Below are 20348 nucleotides of genomic sequence, written 5' to 3' on the forward strand. Positions count from 1 at the left end.
GCAATGTAACCGAGAAATAACGGATACGTCGTCACTTCTGGGGTTTTTGATATTTCTTTTTGATCGACGGATGATGCTCCATACTCATCCTGGTGGAAAAGGGGTTCGTGTTCACGTGACCACAGTTTGACACGGTGTTTCTGGAAAACTCCTGGATGCTGGCGACTCCAATCTGGCGAACCCGCAATGCGCACATAGTTCCTGGAATCGTCCTCGACATTTCTCCTTCGTTTCCTGGCCATCTGGCGCTTTTCTTTTTGCTTTCCTTAGGGTTGAGAAAAGCCATCCTACCGGGTCCCGTCGAGATGAAGTCCCTTTTCAACCTCGCATTCCTCCTGTGGCTTCTGCCCTTTTCCTACGCATTGAGATTCGAACTACCTGCACATTCGGGCCACAGCGCGAAGAACGAGCGATGTATACGAAACTTTGTGACCAAAGACACGCTCGTTGTTGTCACTGCGATCGTCAGTGGCAGCAGAGGGGACGGACAGATGGTCAATATGCATGTACGTGCCGTGCCGGTCGTCTGGTTTCGACGAACCTGGGCGGACAGATAACACGAGGGAGGACCTGTGCTGATGAATACACGCTTTGGCGTACAGATCAAAGACGCCGTTGGCAATGACTACGGCCGACCGAAAGACGTTGCGGGGGAGAAGAGAATGGCTTTCACGAGTCTGGCGGACACTGCCTTTGACGTTTGTTTCGAGAACACCTTGGTCGGGCGATGTTGGTCCTTTCCCAAAGCCCCCGTCTCCGCTTTTCACTCTGGCTGACAACCTCCGGAATAGCCCATTTGCAGAACCCGTCTCGCCACGTCGAACTCGACATCGACATCGGTGCCGACGCCCGTGACTGGTCGGCGATCCAGGCGTCCGAAAAGCTGAAGCCCGTCGAAACCGAGCTGCGACGGATAGGGGAGACGGTGAACGAGATCGTGCAGGAATTGGAGTACCTACGACTTAGGGAGCAGAAACTCCGGGACACCAACGAGAGCACCAACGAGCGGGTGAAGTGGTTCGCTCTGGGAACGATGGGAATGCTGGTGGGCTTGGGTGCGTGGCAGGTCGTGTATCTGCGAGCTTACTTCAGGTACGTTGCGGTCTGGTCTACATTGAGATATGCCGTTTGGACCTGGAAACCAAATACTGACACTTTTGCCCTTGATCAGGTCCAAGCACCTCATCTAATCGCCCTTGCCACAATCTTGTACTATTCTCCGTATGTCGAGGAATTGCCATACTCCAAAAAAGAAACCTTTGCAGGGAAGGAACGAGAGATATAATGATGATGATCCCTGGTTTAGATCAAAGAAGAAAAAAGTTCACTTCGATGTGGTGTCATAATAACAACATCGCATTCTCTGTATTTCCTACGCCCCGGCAGAGGCATCCCGAAGAGAGTATAATTGAAAAGTCGCATCGTCGTGACAGCAATGAAATCGACTGATTGTGCAGGCATGCGTTACGATCATCTTCACAAAGACGCAGGCCACAGTGTGTACACCCAAAACAGTCCACCCTCGAGTCTTGACTTGATTCAAAACACAAACAACTCCGTTCCTGACTCGAAGTCGGAGTTACCGCTGCTCTCTGCTGACAAGAGGATATATTCAGACTACTCCCGATACCATCCTTCCTCTCAAGTCCCATCTAAAGACCATCAGAATTGACCCATCCAACATGGCTGAATCGCGAAGGTACTTAGCGGCCTTGACTCCTCGACATCCCGTCTTGCCTTTGACCGCATCCAAGTAGAGGGAGCTAACCCAGTGCCCAGCAGCAGTGTCTTTTCGTCTCCGATCGTGGCAGTACTATTCGAACCCGGAGACTCCAGAAAATTCACCATTCACAGGGACGTCCTGATCAAAGCAAGTCCGTGCTTCGCAGAGCTTCTCGCAAGGGGCACAAACAAGTCCCAGACGTACGAAGTCACCACACCGATCTATCTTTTACATGAAGTAGCCACCGGCTTCGTGCACTGGGCATACCGCGGCGCAATAGACCCAAACCTTGCTCAAGGTGACGATTCTTACCACCTCGCCAGATCTTGGCAGCTCGCGGAGCATCTTCGCATGACTCAATACCAAAATCGAATCGTCGATGCCCTGATCGACACTTGCTGGAAAGGTCAATGTTTCAAAATGTCCGAACTGCTCGTAATGGTCAGTTTTGCGCCCAAAGACAGCGGCCTATCCAGGCTTGTTTGGGACCAGCTCGCCTACGATATAGCCGACAAGGGGGTCAGGCACGACGACAAAGACCTGAAACTATTGTTCGCATTCGTGTCCGGGTCGATTTATTCACCGTCGATCAATGACATCTTGCATACCATCGCCAACGTCGCGAAGTGCGAGGATCCCATGGCAGATCGGACCCGGTCTTACGAGACCGAGCACATTGCGGATCCTGTAAAACCACAAGTACGCAAGAGGGGGAGACAAACGAGTCTCGGAGGCACTACGAGCAAGCGACCCAAACGCAGACCGCGCTCGGCGTACATGACATGCACAGGGGTACTCTGTGAGAGATGGAGCAAGAGGATGTGAGCAATACCACCAAGGACTCTGTGGGAGATACCACCAGAGACTTTGACCGGTCCAGTAAGAGACTGCGAGAATGACTGCGAGACGCCAGTGAGAGTCACAACTAGAACGGTGAGGGAAGAAATGGAGACAGAAGGAGAGAAAATGCACTCAAGACAGTTGGAAATAGAGAGAAAGGTCTCAACAGTAATTCAGACTGCAAATGCTGCGTGAAACGAGCCGAAATGATCATATTCCAAGCTTTGCACACTTTCCTAGTGGCATCTGCATCATTGCGCGAGAGAATCCTGCCTTTAGGCCAGATAGATAGAGTGAATTCGATTGAATTGCCTTGCATTAAAAAAGGTATACTCGAGCCAATTTCCACGCCTACTCCATCGAACGAAAAAGAACGAGTGAGAATGCTCAACTCTCTGAACCAGTCTGATTTCCTCATTGCAACATCTCTCCATCTCAGTCGATAGAGACGCTGCCATCCATGCCATTCGCCCGTCGTCAGCCCTTGCAACACCAAGAAACAATTGAAACCTTGAACTCCGCGGATCATTCATTCGTAATAGGCTGATAATCAGTCTTATCTGTGCTGACTAGAAAGAGTCAGCCGCAAAACACTGCCCTATCCACTCTAACACTTGACTGCATGCAAAGAGGTAAAAGTGTGGACCATGCCTTCAAGAAATGGGAGGTAGAGCTGCAAGTCCGATCACTGTACCAATGGCTCCAATAGCCACACCAGCAATCGTAGCCACGGCGAGTTTCATGGCGTCGCCAGTGCTGTTTCCTCGTGACTCTGCAATTCCGTCCACGTCCGTTCTAATCTTTTTGTAAGCTGGCTGATCGTCGACCTCGGTGCTTTGAACCGGAATGTCTGCGAGGGACGAGCTGGGGGGGCTTTGTGCTCTGACATCAGTTTCTGCATCATTGACAGGGCTAAGGTTGTCTTTGATGGTCTCCCAGAAGTGAGAGTACTCATTAGCTGTATGGACAGAGAGGTCATCCGACGAAATATTATCTGCCTTTCGCTTGTTGGATTGCTTCACCTTCACAACGTGGGTACCCTCGGCGGTGGAGAGCGGCTCGGTGGCAGGGGCGACTTTGTGTAGATCCAGCGGTGGGAGTGTCAAAGGGTCGGGAGGAGACCGGCCAGTCCATTCATGATAGTACGAAGGATATCCTTTAGTGCACGCGCCTTGAGACCCAGCGCCATAATCGTACAGAACAGAGTTGTGTCCTGCCCATGCGGAAGTGGAGCGAGTTTGTTGATGGTCAGGACGTTGTGACATTCCTTGGATGGCGTCCGAGGTCTGAATGAATGGTGGAGCCAGGGGCATCTCGGTGGCAGACGATTTGGCCATCGCCGCATCCGATGGACTGGGTGCTCGATGTGCTTGGACTCGGTCTTGAGGGAGCCCCAAAGTGTCAAGATGGGTAGTCTCAGGTAGCTCTGCAAGCGTCGATCTGACGGCTCGAATATCACTACGGCCGGTTTCCAATGGCAGTGGAGAAGAATGGTGGTCAACATTGTCGATTTCTTTTTGGCCGGAATTGAGGTAAACTGAAGACCACAAGACATCTGCCGGGGTGGTCTTAGAACAAACAGGGGCAGCTGGAATTTCAGCCTCAGTTTGCAAGGAAATATCGGCCGCGGTGTCGGTGTGCTGAACAGCATTTTCTTTGCCTTCAACGAATTGAGCCGCACTGACAGGACTCGAAGTCGGACTGTCAACGTTGGATTCTTCGTTGCTAGAAACATAGCTGTCGGCGTCGGCATCGGAGATGGAGATATCAGAGTCTGGAACAGTGAAGGTGCGTGATGCTGGGACGACAACTTCGATACTTGGCGAGCGACACGAGTCTTCAACAACGTTGACGGCTGCAATCTCTTCCTTGTCTGCACCGAGCGCATCTTCTTGTTCCTCCGGATATGCATCTCCTGGTACGAGCACATCTTGATCCGATTTCGCATATACCTGGTAGTCTTCGATATCTTGCGAGTCGACATCATCTGCGTATGCATCTTCATCACTATATTCGGCTGAGAAAGAGTTGCGACCTGGTTGTGCTGAAGGAGGATTGTCGTTGAGTGATTCGACACTATGGAAACAGCCAGTTAACTCACAATACTACAGCCATTGGACGTTGCTTACCCATCATCATACCAAATCCAATTGACACAAACCTTGACAGGTTCAAATGATGCTATCAGAGGATCAGTGAATGGTAACAGTTAGACTCAGGATACTCACAAGAACCCCTGCTCACATCGATGCCGAGAGTGATTATATCCTCGGGCGAGAGTAACGCAGGTTCCTCGGTCTTCAATCTTCTACCAGAAAGATGAGTGCCATGCATGGAGCCGATGTCCGTGACGAAGATTTCCTGTGATCTATGAGCTTTTGTCTCTCCGGGGTAACCGGCTCAGCTTACTTTGGTTTGCGGGTTCGCCGAGATCTTGGCATGGTTTCTGGACATAACTCTTGAATCGAACGTGGTGTTGGTCTTGCTAGGTTGCAAGTCTTCCTCGCTGTTCATGCTTCCACGTCCGATCTTCACGACCCAGTCTGGCGATCTGAGGACGACAAAGCGTTCAAAGAGGGGGCCATCGCTGCAGAGGTCATGAACGTGAAGGATCACTGCAGATAGTCAGTACACTGGGTGGCAGCACAAACGACTTGGATAACGTACCGTATCCTGACCCGTCTGTGGAGGCCATTGTAGGTTTGACGAGCAGATAGTTCCTGGTATCTAGCTAGGTGAGATTCGCCTAGAAGGCCGTGAGAGTAAGCAGAGCCTTCGTGGACGAAAGTTGATTTGTGGCAATGATGGGAAAAGCCAGTCTGGTGGTTTGATATGGACTGAGGTTGAAGTGAGGGTGAGCCTGCAGGCAGCCGGAGGGGATCGAGGAGCAGGTGAATCGGGCTGTTGCTTCCGTCTCCGCAATACCGCACACCGGTCCTAAAACAGAGGAAGAGCTTCAGTCAAATGGGTCGATCGAGGTCAGGACAGATGTCAGGGCAGTCGAGACCCAGTCAAAGGCATCTACGAGGCGACAGACATGATGAGTGCCTTTGAAACCGATTGGAAGTCTCGCCTTCGAGTCAGGGAAGTAGTTGTACAGGTCGCAGGCTACAATGAGGGGCACCGAAGTCACTTTAGAGCCCCAAACAGGCTAAGTCCACGACCTTATCGTTATCGCACGGCCGCCCTTATCCATATCTACAAATAGCGCCAACACTAACAAAATAAGGCGCACATCATTCCGGAGTAAATAGCTTTCCCGTCCTGAACGAGGCTGAATATACGGAGTAATGAGAGGCATTTTACAGTGGCCCGTCTCCGAGCAGTCAAAATCGTTTTCATCTCCAAGTCTTATTATACAATGATATACTCCGTACACCGGGACTTTTCTGTCTTTTGATCAACGTCCTGCATTAAATCCACACCCTAACTCGGGGTGCCGTCCACCCCATGCAAATAGAAAGGCCCATGTCCCGAAGGCTAACAAGAGAATCCCCATTACGTACAGGTTAGAAGCCTCATATAGATCGCTCGTCAGTACGTCGGCCCATGATACAAGAAATGAGAGGAGGAGGGAGAGATGCTTCGCCATATGCATTAAATCAATCAAGGTGCATAGTGTTTCGTCGCCAATTTTATCTCATCTGGGGCCCGCCGAGTCCGGCTCCCTCCATTTGTTGTAGACGAGCAGCGAGCTGGGGATATTTCTGCGAGACTTCAAGTTGTGTTCGAGTAGCTTCGGCATAGGACAGTGCGTTGACGATCTCTCCTTCCGTCCTTGAAAGCTCTGCCGCACGTTCAAAGTACTCCAAAGCTTTCACGACCTTGCCTTGTTGGAGAAGCAATTGGGCCATGGTGGCAACCGCAATATCGCACTCAGGATCCACTGGTAATCAAATTAACATTTGTACCACGACTGCGGTGAATATAACTTACAAACTAGTGCCTTTTCGCAGAGGTCTTCGGCTGCTTTGAAGTCTTGCTTCCATTGGAAGAGAGCAAGAGCTTTGTTGATCAACGGCAGTACATTGATAGCTCCTGTGGGTTTTGTCTGCCGCTCCATCTCAATGGCTGTATCGAATCTTTCGATAGCTTCCTGATACTTCTGTTGGTCAAGCAACAGCTCACCGTAGTAGTTGTACACATCAGGAACCTTGTCAAAGTTCTTGATCGTTCGGCGGAAAGTGGCCATCGAGGACGCAATGGATCCCATCTTGTACTGAGTAACACCTAATTGGATGTGTGAGTAAATGAACTCTCTGTCCAAATCGATCGACTTTTGGTAATCTTTTGCCGCATCAGCGAACTCTCCCAGGATGAAGTGAAGCTGTGCACGGTGGTAAAAGATGTCAGGATCGTCCTTGTTCTGCGCTGTGGCTTTGTCGAAGTCGTCTGAGGCCAGGTCCTTGTTGCCAAGCTCAAGCTGGACGCTGGCACGTTTGATGTATGCTTGTGTGAAAGCAGGTTGCAGTTCGATGGCCTTTGTAAGGTCTTCTAGGGCCGGCGTTGTATCCCCCTCCAGATAAAGGAATGTCGCACGCATGTTGTGAGCAAAAGCCTCGTGTTCGCCGAGATCCCCAAGCTCCAAGGCCTTCTTGAACGCCGCAGATGCTTCATCATACCCTTCTGCGGTTCTCTTCTTCATAGCGTTGAGCCCGCGTTGAAGTTGACCCTTGCCCGTCTCCTCGCCGAGATCCGCACTTTCTTCCAAACCAGACGGCGGTGGTTGCGGACGGAAGCTCTGGAGGTAGTTGGAGACGAATGTGGCACTGGGCAATTTATTCTTCTTCTCGGCGAGTATCGCCTTTCCCTTCTTCTCAGCCACCTTTTTCAGTAGTCTCTCAACACTCTGTGCGCTATTTTCATTCTTGAATCCATCGATAATGCAGCTAGCAGTGTAGTCGAGGAGAGCCTCGGAAAAGAAGCCCAGGTGTTCGTAAGCATGGGCTCGTCGATTCAAAGCCTTGACATATTCTGCATCCATAGAAATCGCCGCAGTAGTGTCTTCAACGACTTTATCCCATTCGCTAAGCGCATTGTAACAGGCAGCACGGTTGGAGTAGTAGACAGGATCAGGCTTGCATAGAATAGCTTTTCCATACAGCTCAATGGCCCTGTTGTAATCCTTCGAGCCATAAGCTTTGTTGCCTGCAGCCTTCAGCTTCCCTGCATATGTCGCTCGATCCTGCTTATTGTCAGCGCTGCCACAAATCGACCGGTATAGTGTGATGCAAACCTCGGCAGTAAAACTCTCTACCGTGGATTCGTTGATCTCGGGCAGTTCGTCCTCGGTCTCGACGGTGGGAGGCTTGGGCACAGTCCCTGGATGTTGTCAGTTCTAAGCTGCTATATGTGCATCTCAAGTCCGCGTCACTGACCAGCTTCAGTATCGTTCAGACTGATGCCAGACTTCTGTGCCTCTTCCGCGGCTTTCTTTTCTTTCCGTCGCTCTTTCTTACTCTTTCGCTTTTCTGTAGGTGAAGACGACGGTGTCGATTTCTGACCGGAGAAGTAGTAGATGGCCCCAGCGCTGGTGATAACCACGACAGTTCCAGCGATGGTGTATGCAACTGCTTTGTTCTCCGATACCCAATTCGAGACGCGATCCCACAGAGATGGCGCAGCGCGCGAAGCATCGATCCCGATCGGCTCTGCCATGGTGAGGACTAATGTACAAGAAAAGGAAAGCTAGAAAGATGCAAACAAAATGTTAGGGAGAAGGACGGAGATAGCAAGACAAAAGTCTGGGTGACAAGTTCGAGGGTTCAAAAATGTTCCCAAGCACAGACACGGACAAGTGCATCATCCCAGAAATCTGCAGATGCAGATTCGAGAGCATTTGGCCAATAAACAAGCTCCATTTATTCTGCGTGTCGGACTCTAAATTCGCCGGACTACGGTGACGCACAATTCATCCAATCCATCCAATTCATCCCAGTATGAATGCCTCCCGTTTTAGGTATGCTCGTCCCGATCTCTTTCGTTGCCTAGATTCTAGTGCCTCGAACCTCTAAACTGTATGGTACGTGGGGGGCGTTGACATATCAATGCCATCGACTATATGATTGGAAGTGAAGGTCATGTCTGTTGGTGGCTCCCAAGCGTTGCCTTGCACGAATGCAACACCTGAGCACGATCCTGGTTTTAGGATCATAACAACGATGAGGAACATAGCTTTCAGCTCAGGAGATGCCCTAATGGCGAATCCGTGCATTTCAGAATGGCACACACGCAATGAGAAGCTGCTGTCATTTCACTGTGAACGCTTTCGTGCAGCAGCACATGCTTTCAACTGGATCTCAGCCTCTCAAGAACTGGACAAAGCCACTTTTATACACCGATTAGAACAAGCAGTGGAGGAGGCTACAAGCTCCAATCCACAGCCAAGCACTGGAAAGATCCAAGACATCAGAGTACGGATCTTGATTGACCGTGAAGGCAAGATTTCAGCTGAGAGTGTCCCGATGGGTGGTGAGCGCCTGCTGGAGGCGCTCACCACCGATACTTTCCATCAGTTGCCAGCAAACGGACCCCCGCCTTCAATCTCGCGAGATGATCGTTGCTCAAGCATCTCTGTTGATAGCGCTCCCACAACGCCGGTCTTGTATACGTTGCATAAAACGACTCACCGAAATCCCTATGATTTGGCACGAGAGCGTGCGAAGATTAGCAAATCACCACCAGGGGAATGCGAAGTTCTTTTGTTCAATCCCAGGCAAGAGATAATGGAGGCGAGTTTGTGCACAGTGTATTTCTATCGCAATGGAAAATGGATTGTACCGTCGTCCGAAACAGGTGGGATGAATAGCGCTACAAAGCTATGGGCTCTCGATGAAGGGTTCTGTACAGAAGGCATCGTCAAGCTTGAGGGTGTCAAGCAGGGGGAAATTGTTTGGTTGAGCAACGCGCTCAGAGGCTTCTTTCTTGGGAGAATTTATTTCTAGTTTTCAGGCTTCGTACGTCCAATGCTCATCTTCTTTGCGTGTCCTGGACCCACTTTCGTCTTTCCGCCTTCCTTCTTTTCTTCGACAGAATCCTTCTTGACAGGGTTTGGATTGCCCTGATACGTAAGCTGCTTGAAAGCGAAGAAGTCTTGCCTAACCTCATCAGTAACAGCTTTCCTCCGAGCTTGGAATCCTACCACATAATCTTGCAGATACTTGATACAAATCTGCTTGATCTCTCCAGTCAACATTTCTCCTGATTCGTAGGCTTTCTTAATGCGGGCAAGCTCCTCATCATCCTCCATAAAGAACGTCATATATTGGAACGGAACATCGACTTTTGTATTTCCGCCCAGTTCACGTTGCTTTTCGGCAGTATCTTGACCTCCTGAGAAGGCAAAACGATTGATCTTATTTTTGATTTGATTGGGCGTGTCGGTCAAAAAAATGGCCGAGGAATCAATACTAGCCGACATCTTCGAACCTGGCCCTTGCAGTGCAGGAAGGAAAATCGAGTGTATAAGTGACGGTTTCTTGCACTTCATCTGCTCTGCATTCTCGCGGCATTGTCGGAAGTAGGGGTCTTGGTCTATGGCACATGGAATGAGACATGGTATGCTTCGGACCTTTGCTGGATTGTCACCAAAGATATGGGGGAATGATGTCGCAAAGGCGGGCGCGGATTGCACTGCGCAGAAGAAGATCTCGCCAACATTGTTGCCGCTGTTGAAGCCGAATGTGCCGTAGATTTGGTTTGCGGTGATCCGTTTGGCCATCGAAATAACGTTGTCGAAAAAAGGGGTGCCCATGATACCGCCTGTATCGTTGAAAATAAATGTCTTCGATGGATCAAACCCAATGGCGATAATGTCTTTCGCATTGTCCAAGGCGAACTTCTTGACATCTTCAAGTTTCAACTTTTTGGAGTGCATGAACTTCTCATCATCGGTCAGCTGGATGACGAGAGGACAGTCGAATGTGTCTTGGAGGAATTTTGTGAACTCGAAAGGCACTGAATGTCCGACGTGCATGCTATCGCTACTAGGCCCACGGCCAGTGTAGAGGTAGAAGGGCTCGCCTTTTTCATATCTGTCCAGAATCTTTCCCAGATCTCGATGCGAAAAGACAATGCCTCTCCGCATGAATCTGTGCGCTCTTTTTCCCGTAACTCTTTCGAATCGTTCGAGCAGCTCAGTGTTGATAGGTGTGGCACCGAACTCTCGCGTGAGCTTCTCGTAGTCGACCGGGAGTAGTTTTCCGCTCTCGTCCACACCTCCAGATACCTCAAAAGGCGTAATCCGCTGTGCCATGCTCTGCGCAGGGGCTTGGTCTGCAAGGGCGCTCGTTGTCAACTTGGGCGGCTGGCCCGGCTCATCTGCAGGCCTAGCGCCTGTTGCTGTCGAGTCTGCCATTCTGATATGTTATGATCAGGCGAGAAGGAAATGACAACGCTTCAAGAATAACGAAGCAGAGTACTACTTTCGCGGGGTGAATGCGGCTGCGTCCTTGTAAACGGATGTCTGCAGGCCGGACTCACGGTGCCTGGAACGGATACAATCGAGTTTTACGGTCGAAAGTAGCCTGATGCAAGTTGTTCCAGATTCAAAATGAATGGCAGGGCCACGCGCGCAAGATCACTCAAAACGAGGTACTCCGTATGTGCTGTCCACACTGCGCAACTCGCCAAAATCATTGTGGCTTCAAGGGTCGTTGAGATTAGATAAGATCTTTCCCTCTGATCTGCCGTGACGTGCAACGATTTTATCTCCGCAGCCAAGACCTTCTCCTCTTCTATCGTCCAGGCCCCAAGTGGCAATTGATTGCCAGAGCTCACGCGAGTCGATGAAAAAAGACCCTCGACCTGGTTGCCAACATCATCATCCTTCTAATATTCTTTCCTTTCTCCTCCATGTCTTAAGCCAAGATGAAATTCTACGAAAGTTCCTTCAATTACGACTATACATTCCCTGCCGTGACCCTCGCATATTTCCTCCGGTATCCGAATCCTTACTCAAGGCATGTCCTGAGCTCCGATGTCATTGATCGCTATGTCGATCCGGAGACACAGCGATTGCATACTGTTCGATTGCACCTGAAAAAGTCGAAAGTCCCTGCGGGCATCTTGAAATTCCTTCCACGTGGTCTCGCTGGACCCGGCGGCGCAAGTCAGAGTTACATTCTTGAAAAAACCACAATTGACGTTAAAGAGGGATGGATGGAGACCGAGTCCAAAAACATGGAATGGACCGGCATACTGAGTGTCGTGGAACGTCAGAGCTTTCGACGTCAACGTTTGGTTGATCTAGCAGAGGGCTCGAACAACGATCTCGAACGTGCGAAAGAAACCACCTCATGCAGGACCGTGGTGACGTTTGTCTCTCATCTCGGTCAAGGCAAGCTTCTCAGCTGGAGACACAAAGACAATCATCATGGAACACAAGAGGAAGATGCGCCGAAACAAGGTTTCTTCGCCTCGCTGTCCACATCAGGCATTCAACGCACAGTTGAACTCATTGGAGTTAAAAGGACGAAGTCGGCCCTTGTCAATGGAAAGGAAGGAATGAATGTGGTGTTGGAGCGGCTCCGAAGCGGTGGGATTGTGGGTGTCTTGGAGGGCATGAGACGAGATCGCTTGGAAACTGTCGCTGGAGAGGCACACTGATGACCACTCCTCTGATCATGCACAAGGCATGATCGAGCAGCCTCGGTCATATTGTCTTGATGTGTATTACTAATTTAGTTGTGATTTAAGCAAGGCGCTGGGGTTTTGATTGTGAGCGCTCTGCTTGTTTACGGCACGAAAAATGTATCCTATTGCAGTGCTATGTAGGTTGGTTGGTAGCTATGGTATGAAGGAAGCTATGTCCACTCACACCGACCATGTCTGCAACACCTGTCTGACCCAATAAACACGAACGTCTCTGGCGGTGCAGGGTGATCGCCTCTGTCCTCAAATGCTAACAGAGCTTCGGCTCGCCCAGCGACCTCAGAGCACTTCTTCATACGAAGGTGGAGGATTATCTCACATTTAGCGAGTGGATGTGAGGTCGGGGCGATGAGTGCGAGTCACTGGTACCATAGTAGGTATATCACGCTCTCCTTTCCCTCCTTAACAACCGAAAATCTTCACCACAAGATGATTGAAATTGTACACTCACTGTAAAGCCACAGCTTTACATGGCGAGTTATTCCTTCACTCTTGGCGAAGATATGAAGATGAGCATGAGGTGAGAGATGTTATATCTCATCTGACGTTCATTCAAACTCCTCTTCCTTCCACTTTCCACGTTCCTTTCCTTCCTATTCCAGTCACTCATTTCAAGCAAACTTGACAGCCAATGGTTACCCATTCGTTCATCGCTTCTCTTGCCACTCCTTCCAAGAGTCGTGGTCGGAATGTTGGCACTCATCCCTTTCTCGTGGTTGAGTGCCATCTTGCTGTTGACCTTCCTATCACATACTCAAGCCGCCCGAAAGTATGATCGACGAAGTGACCTTCAAGAAGTCCCGCCAATCAACCTTACCACTGCGGGCTGGATTGTGCCACTTCAAGGAAGTGAGACTTGTGACGGTATTGTCGGGAAATCAGAATGTACGTATTGATCATTAGTATTTGCTTGGACGTTGCTAACATTTGAGTAGGCACAGATGCTCTCACTGCTCCTGCTGCGGACAAGCATCTTCAATATCTGGCCATCGCTCGAGGATTTTACTTCTACAACTGTAGCGCTCCTGACACCTCTCCTGTTTTCGAATATCAATCTACACAGTTGTACAATGCTGCGCCCCTCCTGGCCCCATCAATGGTTGAAGAAACATTCCATGCGCTCATTCCACAACTGTATGACTACGACTATGCGCAACTCGACAACTCTACACTTGAATGCATGGGGACAATCGGGACAGACAATAACACCGCCATTGTCACTTTGTTTGACATCGCCACTTTCGAGGCAATACCGGTAGATTCTGTGCTGGCTCCGAATGACCCAAAGGAAAATGGTCGGTGGGCACATTCCATCAGTCCTGGCAAGTCTTGGGAAGTCTATCGTGTTGAAGTGGTTGGCGGAAGTCCACCTGTTTGCGGGCGGGAGGTTGCGAGCTACGAAAGAGAATATGCAGCAGAGTACTGGTTTTTCCATTCCGATGGAGAGGATCTATGGACCAACATCACTCAATCGAATGTCGGTGCCAGCGCCAAAGCATTCGTATGAATCTGAGGGGATATTGTGGCATGTGAGAGTGAGAGAATGATGAAGGGAGAGGTGATCATACAGAATGCATTGATGTCTATGGAAGATCGACGGCATTTGGGATGGAACAAGGTCGATCTTGCGGGAAACGATTAAAGATACGGGAGAGCAAGATGGTTTTTTCTTGACCTCAAATGTAAAGGCACTATCACCTGCGTTAGGCACAGCTGGAGCATCATGATCAATCAACAGTAATGGTATGCTTTTGCATCTATCGCTTTCCTCATTTCTCCCGCTTGGCACCACCTAGTGCTTATATATGCAATTCTGCGGCCAGGCAGACATACAACATGGCTTGGACTTTTGATAGGTGTCCCATCTGCCTCACCATGTCGTCGATGTTTGGTAGAGGCAAGTTTAGGATAGAATCCCCGAAGAAGCAAGATAAGCGAGAATTCAAGTAGGCCACATTGGCAAATCACCGTCACCGCCGTCATTCTCGCCTGCACCCGCATTCTGGTGCCCCGTTTCTCCCCAAGTTGTCCACACAGTTGCCCAACCCTGCGAACGACAACTCCTCAGCCTTAGTGATCTCCCATATGCAGTTGAATTCTTTGAGCCTCGACTCCAGCTGACCTTAAATACCGCCATAAGACACGTCTCAATATTGCCTACCTGACGTTTGTCTTTTCTCATTCAACGCTCACTTGGCCCGTCAGCCGACCCCTCCACCCCGTGGTGCGCTCTGGAGATGCATCAACAACAAGCTGCCGACTCCTGGTATTGAACAATTCATACCAGCATCCAGCCGTGTTGCCGAGCCCTCCTCCTGATCAAATCCGTACATACTTCGATTCGCCTACAAACGACCCACCTGTTTACGAACGTTCGTCTTGCGCTCTTTCCATCATGACGTCCGCTATAAACGATGACGAATTGTCAATATCCCTCCCTCAACATGATCAGTCTCGGTCAAAGCCCAACCTGCCTCCTGTGGTCTCGCCTCCTGCACGACCGAGCCTTAGTCAGACACCGATAGCAGAATCCCCAGCCACTGCTCGAGCTATGAATCGGCTACATCAATACAGCTTTGTGCGCAACATTGGGGAGGGCTCGTTTGGCAAGGTTAAGCTGGCAAGGCACAAAATTACTGGTCAAGAAGTTGCCATGAAGACAATCAATCGCAGAAAACTGATAAGCCGAGACATGGCGGGTCGTATCGAAAGAGAGATACAATACTTACAGCTACTGCGCCATCCACACATTATCAAACTGTATACAGTCATCACGACCAAGACCGACATCTACATGGTTCTCGAATATGTGCCCATGGAGTTGTTTGATTACATTGTCAAACACGGTCGATTGGGAGAAGCAAAGGCTCGAAGGCTCTTCCAACAAATCATATGTGCTGTCGAATACTGCCACCGACACAAGATCGTGCACAGAGATCTGAAGCCGGAGAACCTCCTACTAGACAAGAACATGAATGTCAAGATTGCAGATTTCGGCTTGAGCAACATCATGACGGATGGCAACTTTCTCAAGACGAGTTGTGGTAGTCCGAACTATGCAGCACCTGAAGTTATTGGCGGAAAGTTGTATGCAGGCCCGGAAGTCGACGTTTGGTCTTGTGGAGTCATTCTCTATGTATTCCTTGTTGGTCGCCTCCCTTTCGACGATGAGTTTATTCCCGCTCTCTTCAAGAAGATCCAAGCCGGAACATTCCATATCCCCTCTCAAACACCACCCGGTGCGGTAAACCTCATCAAGCGCTGCTTGCAAGTCCACCCCGTTCATCGTATCACGATTCCTGAAATTCGACAAGATGAATGGTTCAAGAAGGATCTTCCAGCTTACTTAGTGGAGCCGGTGGAAGAATTTCTCGATACAGGCGTCGACCCCTCCAAGGCTATTGATCCTCGCCAGCTGGCTCCAGGAAAGCCGCCCGAGGTTGTGGAACGAATCCACGAGCAAGTCATCGGTAAGCTCGGTCGTACGATGGGGTATGCTAAAGAAGATGTCAAGGATGCTTTGAGCAAAGACGAGCCAAGTGCTATCAAAGATGCCTATCTTATTGTCCGGGAGAACCAATTGATGGTCGAAACATCGGAATTTCGTGCCCAGAATCCTGATCTCGAATCATTCATGGCTTCGTCTCCTCCTGGAGAACCCAACTTTCCTATTCTCACCGGATCGCCCATGGCCAATGGCCGGAATTTTGGAGACGATGTGAAGCCCCTGACACCTACCAACGGCGAAGGGCATCGTACGAGTCGCGCAATGTCAGAGACACCGTCAATTCAGAAAGAGGAAGAGAAGCCTCGTATCTCGAATGTTCGAGTCTTGAATACGTCACTGCCGCATGTCCATGAAGAGCTGCTCCAGATCCGGGACAAGGCTAAGGCGAGAGGAGATGACCCGGATATGATCCTGCATCCTTCTCAAGATCCAAACAAAGATGATGCCGAGAGCCCAATTCCCGAAGAAATCAAAGACGAACAAGGAAACCCAATCTACCGTTCTAAAGAAGAGCAAGAAGCGACGTCGCGGGCACTCAAGCCGCACTCGAGATCCGTCACTGCCCTCAACAGTCTGCGGGAGCCCAAACCTCGCCCAGAAGGCATGACTGCTATACCGCCAGACGAGAAAGATAAACGACCTTCAACGTCGAGATCCAAACCGCGTAAATGGCAATTTGGCATTCGGTCGCGTAACGCGCCTTACGAAGCCATGAAGTGCCTTTACTCGGCTCTTAAAGCCCAAGGGGCCGAATGGGAGGTCAATCCTTGGCTCAAGGTACAAGTCGAAGGTGCTGACGGCGAGGACGAACAAGACAAGGGTCCAGCACCGCCGGTTGAACTAGGGCCAGGTGAACGTCATGCCATTCTCCAGCAGAAATATTCATGGCTGAAAGATGACTACTACGTGCCTCGCGACCCCTGGAACATCCGAGCTCGTGTACTGAAGAAAGGCATGCTAATGCCAGGCGAAGCTCCTTCTATTTCGGCCCACAGTTCTGCTGTCAGTCTGCCCGCAGAGCCTCAAAATCAGCTCAAGAAGCATATTGAGCAGCTCGGCGGGTATGCGTCGGACGATGTGGCAAAAGCTCTTGGTATCAAGAATGGTGATATACCAGGGTCATCAAAATCCCCCCATGGCAGTGCTCAAAGCACCAGACCTAGCACGAGCATGGGCGACCTTGGGACCCAAGGACAAGAATCATACACGGGGCCGGGACAGCATGCCGTGAGAAATGACAGCCAATCCACGTTGAACAAGAAGCTCCCCAGCGAGAATATAGCAGTCTGGGTATTTATCGACATTCAGTTGTACACGCTTGAAAGCGGGACTTATGTGGTCGATTTCAAATGTGACGGCTACCAAAATGCCATCTGGCACGATTTGAAGAAGGACAAAGATCGTATCAAGACTCCCAATAGCGGTAGCAACGTCGCCAGTCCCTCTAACAGCCGGCCCACAAGTGGATTTTCCGAAAATCATCGTACTGGGTCTGAGCAATGGGACGAAGGAGCACCAGAAGGGTACTGGAAACCTGTGAGCAAACGATATAGGAATGTTGAGAAGGAAATCTCCAGTCCCTATCCGTACCTTGACGTGGCCAGTGACCTGGTTGCTCAATTGGTAAGTTAGATTGCGAACAGTGTCGAGTGGACAAGGCTGAAATCTTGAAACAGTGGGGTGGCAATACCTAAAGTGTGGTGATGATGATTTTCATGTATGATTTGTTTGATACCAACTCACGGGCGAAGGACGGTCTATGCAAGGGAGTCGACGTATGGCTCTATGGTTGGGTTAGGAGTTTGGGGTTTTGTTTTCCCAAGTTCGGCGGCATTTGAATGGAGTTGATCCTGACTCTTGAACATGCAAAGGGAAAATTGCACGACTGAATCAAAACCATGGGATATGCCTAGCAGAATCTGAGGGCAGCAAGTATATTTACGAAGCTCTGCCAGGAAGGAATGAATCCATGTAGTTCTTGATAGAACCAATGATGAATGACATGAACGTTTAGAGCTGTTTTTAGTTTCTTTTGTGCATCCTAGAGCACCGCTGTAATAGACTGTCGCTGTGCTGCTGTGGTCATAGAAGTATTGCTGTTGGTGATGGGACAATATCTATCTGATAGAGTAGATAGAGGTAGGCACACCACAGTGAGATGGTTGTTGACCAATGATTGGTTGATCGGCGATACGTGTGGCCGTGTCCGACTCACGACTTCATGATTGATTGATTCATTCATTCATTCCAACCCTTTTGACCTCGAACACTTGATGGAACCCAACATCTTCAATCAATCTCCATTCAATTTATTTGCAGAGGCTATACATTGTCTGTGTCGAGTATTTGTAGACCAGCCCTGAGGCACTGTTTGAGCTCGTGTCGGTATCCTATACGGAGCCTCGACTCGTGTCATCAACCAACCTTTTTCATCTACGAGTACCTTGTCCACCCCGAAAACAGCCGTTACAGGACACGTCAAGATATCACTGTTATCGACGGCCGCCGTTGACACTTCATCATGGCTCTTGTGGCCAAATTGAAATCATGGTCTGAGGGCTTGACGCCTTATTTCATCTACCTCCTCTTTGTCGCAACCTTGGGACCTCTTTTGTTCGGCTACCATCTGGTATGAAGCCCCCCTTGGTCGTTGGCCGTTCCTTTTCGACTGAAATCAAGCCATGACTGACTCGTCTGTTTTCTCTTCTTTTAAAAACAAAAAAGGCCGAGCTCAACGCTCCCCAAGAAGTCATCACATGCACGAAAAAGTCACTCACCTCTTCACCATCGTCGTCGTCTTCTCTCCCACAGTGCATCCCCATGGATTCGACTCAACTGGGACTCGTTTCTTCAATCTTCACTCTCGGTGGTCTCCTCGGTGCTCTGTTCTCAGGTTCCCTCGCCGCACGCTACGGCCGCCTCATGGTCATGCGCGTCAACACCATCCTCCTCGCCTTGGGCCCTCTGGGCGAGACGTTCGCTCCCAACATCCCCATCCTCGCACTGGGTCGATTGATATCCGGCCTGGGCGCGGGGGTCTCCGTCGTCGTCGTGCCCATCTACATTTTCGAGATCGCCCCACCCAAGGAGAAGGGCTTCTTCGGCGCCTTCACCCAGATCGCCACGAACATGGGCATCTTCACGACCCAAGTTTTGGGGTACTTTCTCAGTCACGGCCAAATGTGGCGCGTCATTCTCGCGGTCGCGGGCGTGATTGGCGTCGGGCAGTTCGTCGGCTTGCTCTTCGCCGTCGACAGTCCAAAATGGCAAGCCGACCATGCCGACGCACAACAGGCCAAGAACAACCTGAAGCGGATCAGAGGACACAAGGCTGACATCGGTGAGGAAGTCGAAGGGTGGAGAGGCACAACTGGTCAGGACGATGGAAATGGTAAGTCAACCACACCGAAATTTCTATGCCCTTGTCATTGTTTTATGCACCTACTGACACGACCGTGCAACAACAACCAGACGAGGAACAAACGCTCCTTTCCCGCGACAATGGCAACCCCGACCTCCCTCCCTCTTCGACGCCGCCGCCCAAGACATCACCGCACGCCACCGACGTCGGCATCCTTGCGGTCCTGCTCGACCCGAAACACAACCGGGCCATCCTCGCCGTGGTGGTGGTCATGATGGCCCAGCAACTCTGCGGCATCAACAGCATCATCATGTACGGCGTGTCCTTGCTGGCGGGCCTCCTGGCCTCCAACTCGGCCCTGCTCAACATCTTCGTGAGCGTGCTCAACGTCGTCGCCACCACGGCCTTCGCGCCCCTGGCCGACGTCCTCGGCCGCAAGGCCTGCATCCTCGGCAGCATCGCGGGCATGGGCGCGTCGAGCGTCCTGCTGGCCCTCGGCATCCGCGGCGCCGTCCCGGTCCTCAGCGCCGTGGCGGTGCTGTTGTTCGTCGCCAGCTTCGCCTTCGGCCTCGGCCCCGTCCCCTTCATCCTGAGCAGCGAACTCGTGGGCCCCGAGGCGGTCGGGGCCACCCAGAGCTGGGCCCTGGCCGCCAACTGGATCTCCACCTTTGTGGTCGCCCAGTTCTTCCCCATGGTGAACGAGAGGCTGGGCAAGGGCGTGGTGTACTTCGTCTTTGCCGGCCTGGCCGCCCTGTTCTTCGTCTTCGTCTCGTGGTACGTGCCCGAGACAAAAGGCAAGAGGGACGCCGACGAGGTTTGGGGGAGGGCCCCGAGGAGGGAAGACTAAGAGCTGCTTGCCTTTTTTTCTCTTCTTCGTTCGACTCTTGACCCCGAAGGATGAATCTCCTTCTTTCTTTTTCTTTGATCGTGGCGTCGTCGAGTAGGAAAGAAGTGAATGAGGGAGGCAGTGGCCAATATCAATCATCTGGAAAAATTGTGGTGGACTTGTCCGAGTTTCAGCGTAACAGAATATGACATCAAAAGAGCAGGTCAGGGAGTAAGAAAGGAGAGGACCATCGTGGTGACATAGTATGATGTATGATAGCCCGAGATTGTTCTCTGCTATATACAAGACATGGAAAGTACTGTGAGGATGAGTGCATGCCTGAGAATTAAGCTGTCTCGGCTCAGCGTGCTTCTGATATTGATAGGAAATCAGACTTCACCACATGTCATGAGATGGTAGTTAGTATATTATTAACTCT

The 20348-nt window shown here is 50.6% G+C and overlaps 9 protein-coding genes across 11 annotated transcripts; 6 read left to right on the top strand and 3 right to left on the bottom strand.

Annotated features, from left to right (window-relative positions):
• The first annotated feature begins 192 nt into the window (after positions 1-192).
• PV06_04595 (endoplasmic reticulum vesicle protein 25) lies at positions 193-1525 on the top strand. The gene is made up of 4 exons (XM_016405507.1): positions 193-506; positions 603-729; positions 792-1092; positions 1172-1525. Exons 1-4 carry the CDS (start codon positions 306-308, stop codon positions 1188-1190), a joined length of 648 nt encoding a protein of 215 aa, XP_016263713.1. The 5' UTR covers positions 193-305; the 3' UTR covers positions 1191-1525.
• Positions 1526-2860: 1335 nt separating this feature from the next.
• PV06_04596 lies at positions 2861-5655 on the bottom strand. Of its 2 annotated transcripts, XM_016405509.1 has the most exons (6): positions 5231-5655; positions 4973-5178; positions 4792-4924; positions 4693-4744; positions 3215-4639; positions 2861-3132 (listed from the first exon to the last, which is right to left on the bottom strand). In XM_016405509.1, the coding sequence occupies exons 1-5, from the start codon at positions 5256-5258 to the stop codon at positions 3217-3219; spliced, it is 1842 nt and encodes a 613-aa protein (XP_016263715.1). In that variant the 5' UTR covers positions 5259-5655; the 3' UTR covers positions 2861-3132; positions 3215-3216. The 2 variants fall into 2 exon arrangements, with proteins under 2 accessions (XP_016263715.1, XP_016263714.1); XM_016405508.1 differs by having other exon boundaries at positions 2861-4639.
• A 207-nt stretch (positions 5656-5862) lies between these two features.
• PV06_04597 (uncharacterized protein) lies at positions 5863-8342 on the bottom strand. The gene is made up of 4 exons (XM_016405510.1): positions 7942-8342; positions 7800-7885; positions 6500-7748; positions 5863-6449 (listed from the first exon to the last, which is right to left on the bottom strand). Exons 1-4 carry the CDS (start codon positions 8219-8221, stop codon positions 6199-6201), a joined length of 1866 nt encoding a protein of 621 aa, XP_016263716.1. The 5' UTR covers positions 8222-8342; the 3' UTR covers positions 5863-6198.
• A 212-nt stretch (positions 8343-8554) lies between these two features.
• On the top strand, positions 8555-9507 carry PV06_04598 (uncharacterized protein; the record flags this gene model as incomplete). Its single annotated transcript, XM_016405511.1, has 1 exon — positions 8555-9507. Exon 1 carries the CDS (start codon positions 8644-8646, stop codon positions 9505-9507), a length of 864 nt encoding a protein of 287 aa, XP_016263717.1. The 5' UTR covers positions 8555-8643.
• Positions 9415-11206, bottom strand: PV06_04599 (tryptophan-tRNA ligase). Its single transcript, XM_016405512.1, has 2 exons — positions 9705-11206; positions 9415-9660 (listed from the first exon to the last, which is right to left on the bottom strand). Exons 1-2 carry the CDS (start codon positions 10917-10919, stop codon positions 9511-9513), a joined length of 1365 nt encoding a protein of 454 aa, XP_016263718.1. The 5' UTR covers positions 10920-11206; the 3' UTR covers positions 9415-9510.
• Positions 11207-11317: 111 nt separating this feature from the next.
• Positions 11318-12656, top strand: PV06_04600 (uncharacterized protein). The gene has a single exon (XM_016405513.1). The coding sequence runs from the start codon at positions 11432-11434 to the stop codon at positions 12167-12169; it is 738 nt and encodes a 245-aa protein (XP_016263719.1). The 5' UTR covers positions 11318-11431; the 3' UTR covers positions 12170-12656.
• A 129-nt stretch (positions 12657-12785) lies between these two features.
• Positions 12786-13904, top strand: PV06_04601 (uncharacterized protein). Its single transcript, XM_016405514.1, has 2 exons — positions 12786-13099; positions 13150-13904. Exons 1-2 carry the CDS (start codon positions 12904-12906, stop codon positions 13719-13721), a joined length of 768 nt encoding a protein of 255 aa, XP_016263720.1. The 5' UTR covers positions 12786-12903; the 3' UTR covers positions 13722-13904.
• Positions 13905-14261: 357 nt separating this feature from the next.
• Positions 14262-17737, top strand: PV06_04602 (uncharacterized protein). Its single transcript, XM_016405515.1, has 2 exons — positions 14262-17345; positions 17399-17737. Exons 1-2 carry the CDS (start codon positions 14610-14612, stop codon positions 17414-17416), a joined length of 2754 nt encoding a protein of 917 aa, XP_016263721.1. The 5' UTR covers positions 14262-14609; the 3' UTR covers positions 17417-17737.
• A 249-nt stretch (positions 17738-17986) lies between these two features.
• PV06_04603 lies at positions 17987-20309 on the top strand (the record flags this gene model as incomplete). Of its 2 annotated transcripts, XM_016405516.1 has the most annotated exons (3): positions 17987-18351; positions 18447-19113; positions 19194-20309. In XM_016405516.1, exons 1-3 carry the CDS (start codon positions 18244-18246, stop codon positions 19928-19930), a joined length of 1512 nt encoding a protein of 503 aa, XP_016263722.1. In that variant the 5' UTR covers positions 17987-18243. The 2 variants fall into 2 exon arrangements, with proteins under 2 accessions (XP_016263722.1, XP_016263723.1); XM_016405517.1 differs by lacking the exon at positions 17987-18351 and having other exon boundaries at positions 18368-19113; positions 19194-19930.
• Positions 20310-20348: the final 39 nt, after the last annotated feature.

The sequence above is a fragment of the Exophiala oligosperma genome (genome assembly GCF_000835515.1).
Source record: "Exophiala oligosperma strain CBS 72588 unplaced genomic scaffold supercont1.4, whole genome shotgun sequence".
Classification (NCBI taxonomy): domain Eukaryota; kingdom Fungi; phylum Ascomycota; class Eurotiomycetes; order Chaetothyriales; family Herpotrichiellaceae; genus Exophiala; species Exophiala oligosperma.

Excerpts from the sequence above, each read along its gene's own strand:
- PV06_04600 (XM_016405513.1), top strand. The coding sequence starts at position 11,432 with ATGAAATTCTACGAAAGTTCCTTCAATTACGACTATACATTCCCTGCC.
- PV06_04595 (XM_016405507.1), top strand. The coding sequence starts at position 306 with ATGAAGTCCCTTTTCAACCTCGCATTCCTCCTGTGGCTTCTGCCCTTT. Across the intron at positions 507-602 it reads GACAGATGGTCAATATGCAT|ATCAAAGACGCCGTTGGCAA; the intron begins GTACGTGCCGTG and ends TTTGGCGTACAG. Across the intron at positions 730-791 it reads GAACACCTTGGTCGGGCGAT|CCCATTTGCAGAACCCGTCT; the intron begins GTTGGTCCTTTC and ends CCTCCGGAATAG.
- PV06_04597 (XM_016405510.1), bottom strand. The coding sequence starts at position 8,221 with ATGGCAGAGCCGATCGGGATCGATGCTTCGCGCGCTGCGCCATCTCTG. Across the intron at positions 7,749-7,799 it reads TAGAGAGTTTTACTGCCGAG|GATCGAGCGACATATGCAGG; the intron begins GTTTGCATCACA and ends GACAATAAGCAG. Across the intron at positions 6,450-6,499 it reads CTGCGAAAAGGCACTAGTTT|TGGATCCTGAGTGCGATATT; the intron begins GTAAGTTATATT and ends TTTGATTACCAG.
- PV06_04601 (XM_016405514.1), top strand. The coding sequence starts at position 12,904 with ATGTTGGCACTCATCCCTTTCTCGTGGTTGAGTGCCATCTTGCTGTTG. Across the intron at positions 13,100-13,149 it reads TATTGTCGGGAAATCAGAAT|GCACAGATGCTCTCACTGCT; the intron begins GTACGTATTGAT and ends ACATTTGAGTAG.
- PV06_04596 (XM_016405509.1), bottom strand. The coding sequence starts at position 5,258 with ATGGCCTCCACAGACGGGTCAGGATACG. Across the intron at positions 4,925-4,972 it reads CGGCGAACCCGCAAACCAAA|GAAATCTTCGTCACGGACAT; the intron begins GTAAGCTGAGCC and ends CATAGATCACAG. Across the intron at positions 4,640-4,692 it reads TGGATTTGGTATGATGATGG|TGTCGAATCACTCAACGACA; the intron begins GTAAGCAACGTC and ends CTGTTTCCATAG.
- PV06_04599 (XM_016405512.1), bottom strand. The coding sequence starts at position 10,919 with ATGGCAGACTCGACAGCAACAGGCGCTAGGCCTGCAGATGAGCCGGGC. Across the intron at positions 9,661-9,704 it reads AGTATCTGCAAGATTATGTG|GCAAGACTTCTTCGCTTTCA; the intron begins GTAGGATTCCAA and ends TGATGAGGTTAG.
- PV06_04602 (XM_016405515.1), top strand. The coding sequence starts at position 14,610 with ATGACGTCCGCTATAAACGATGACGAATTGTCAATATCCCTCCCTCAA.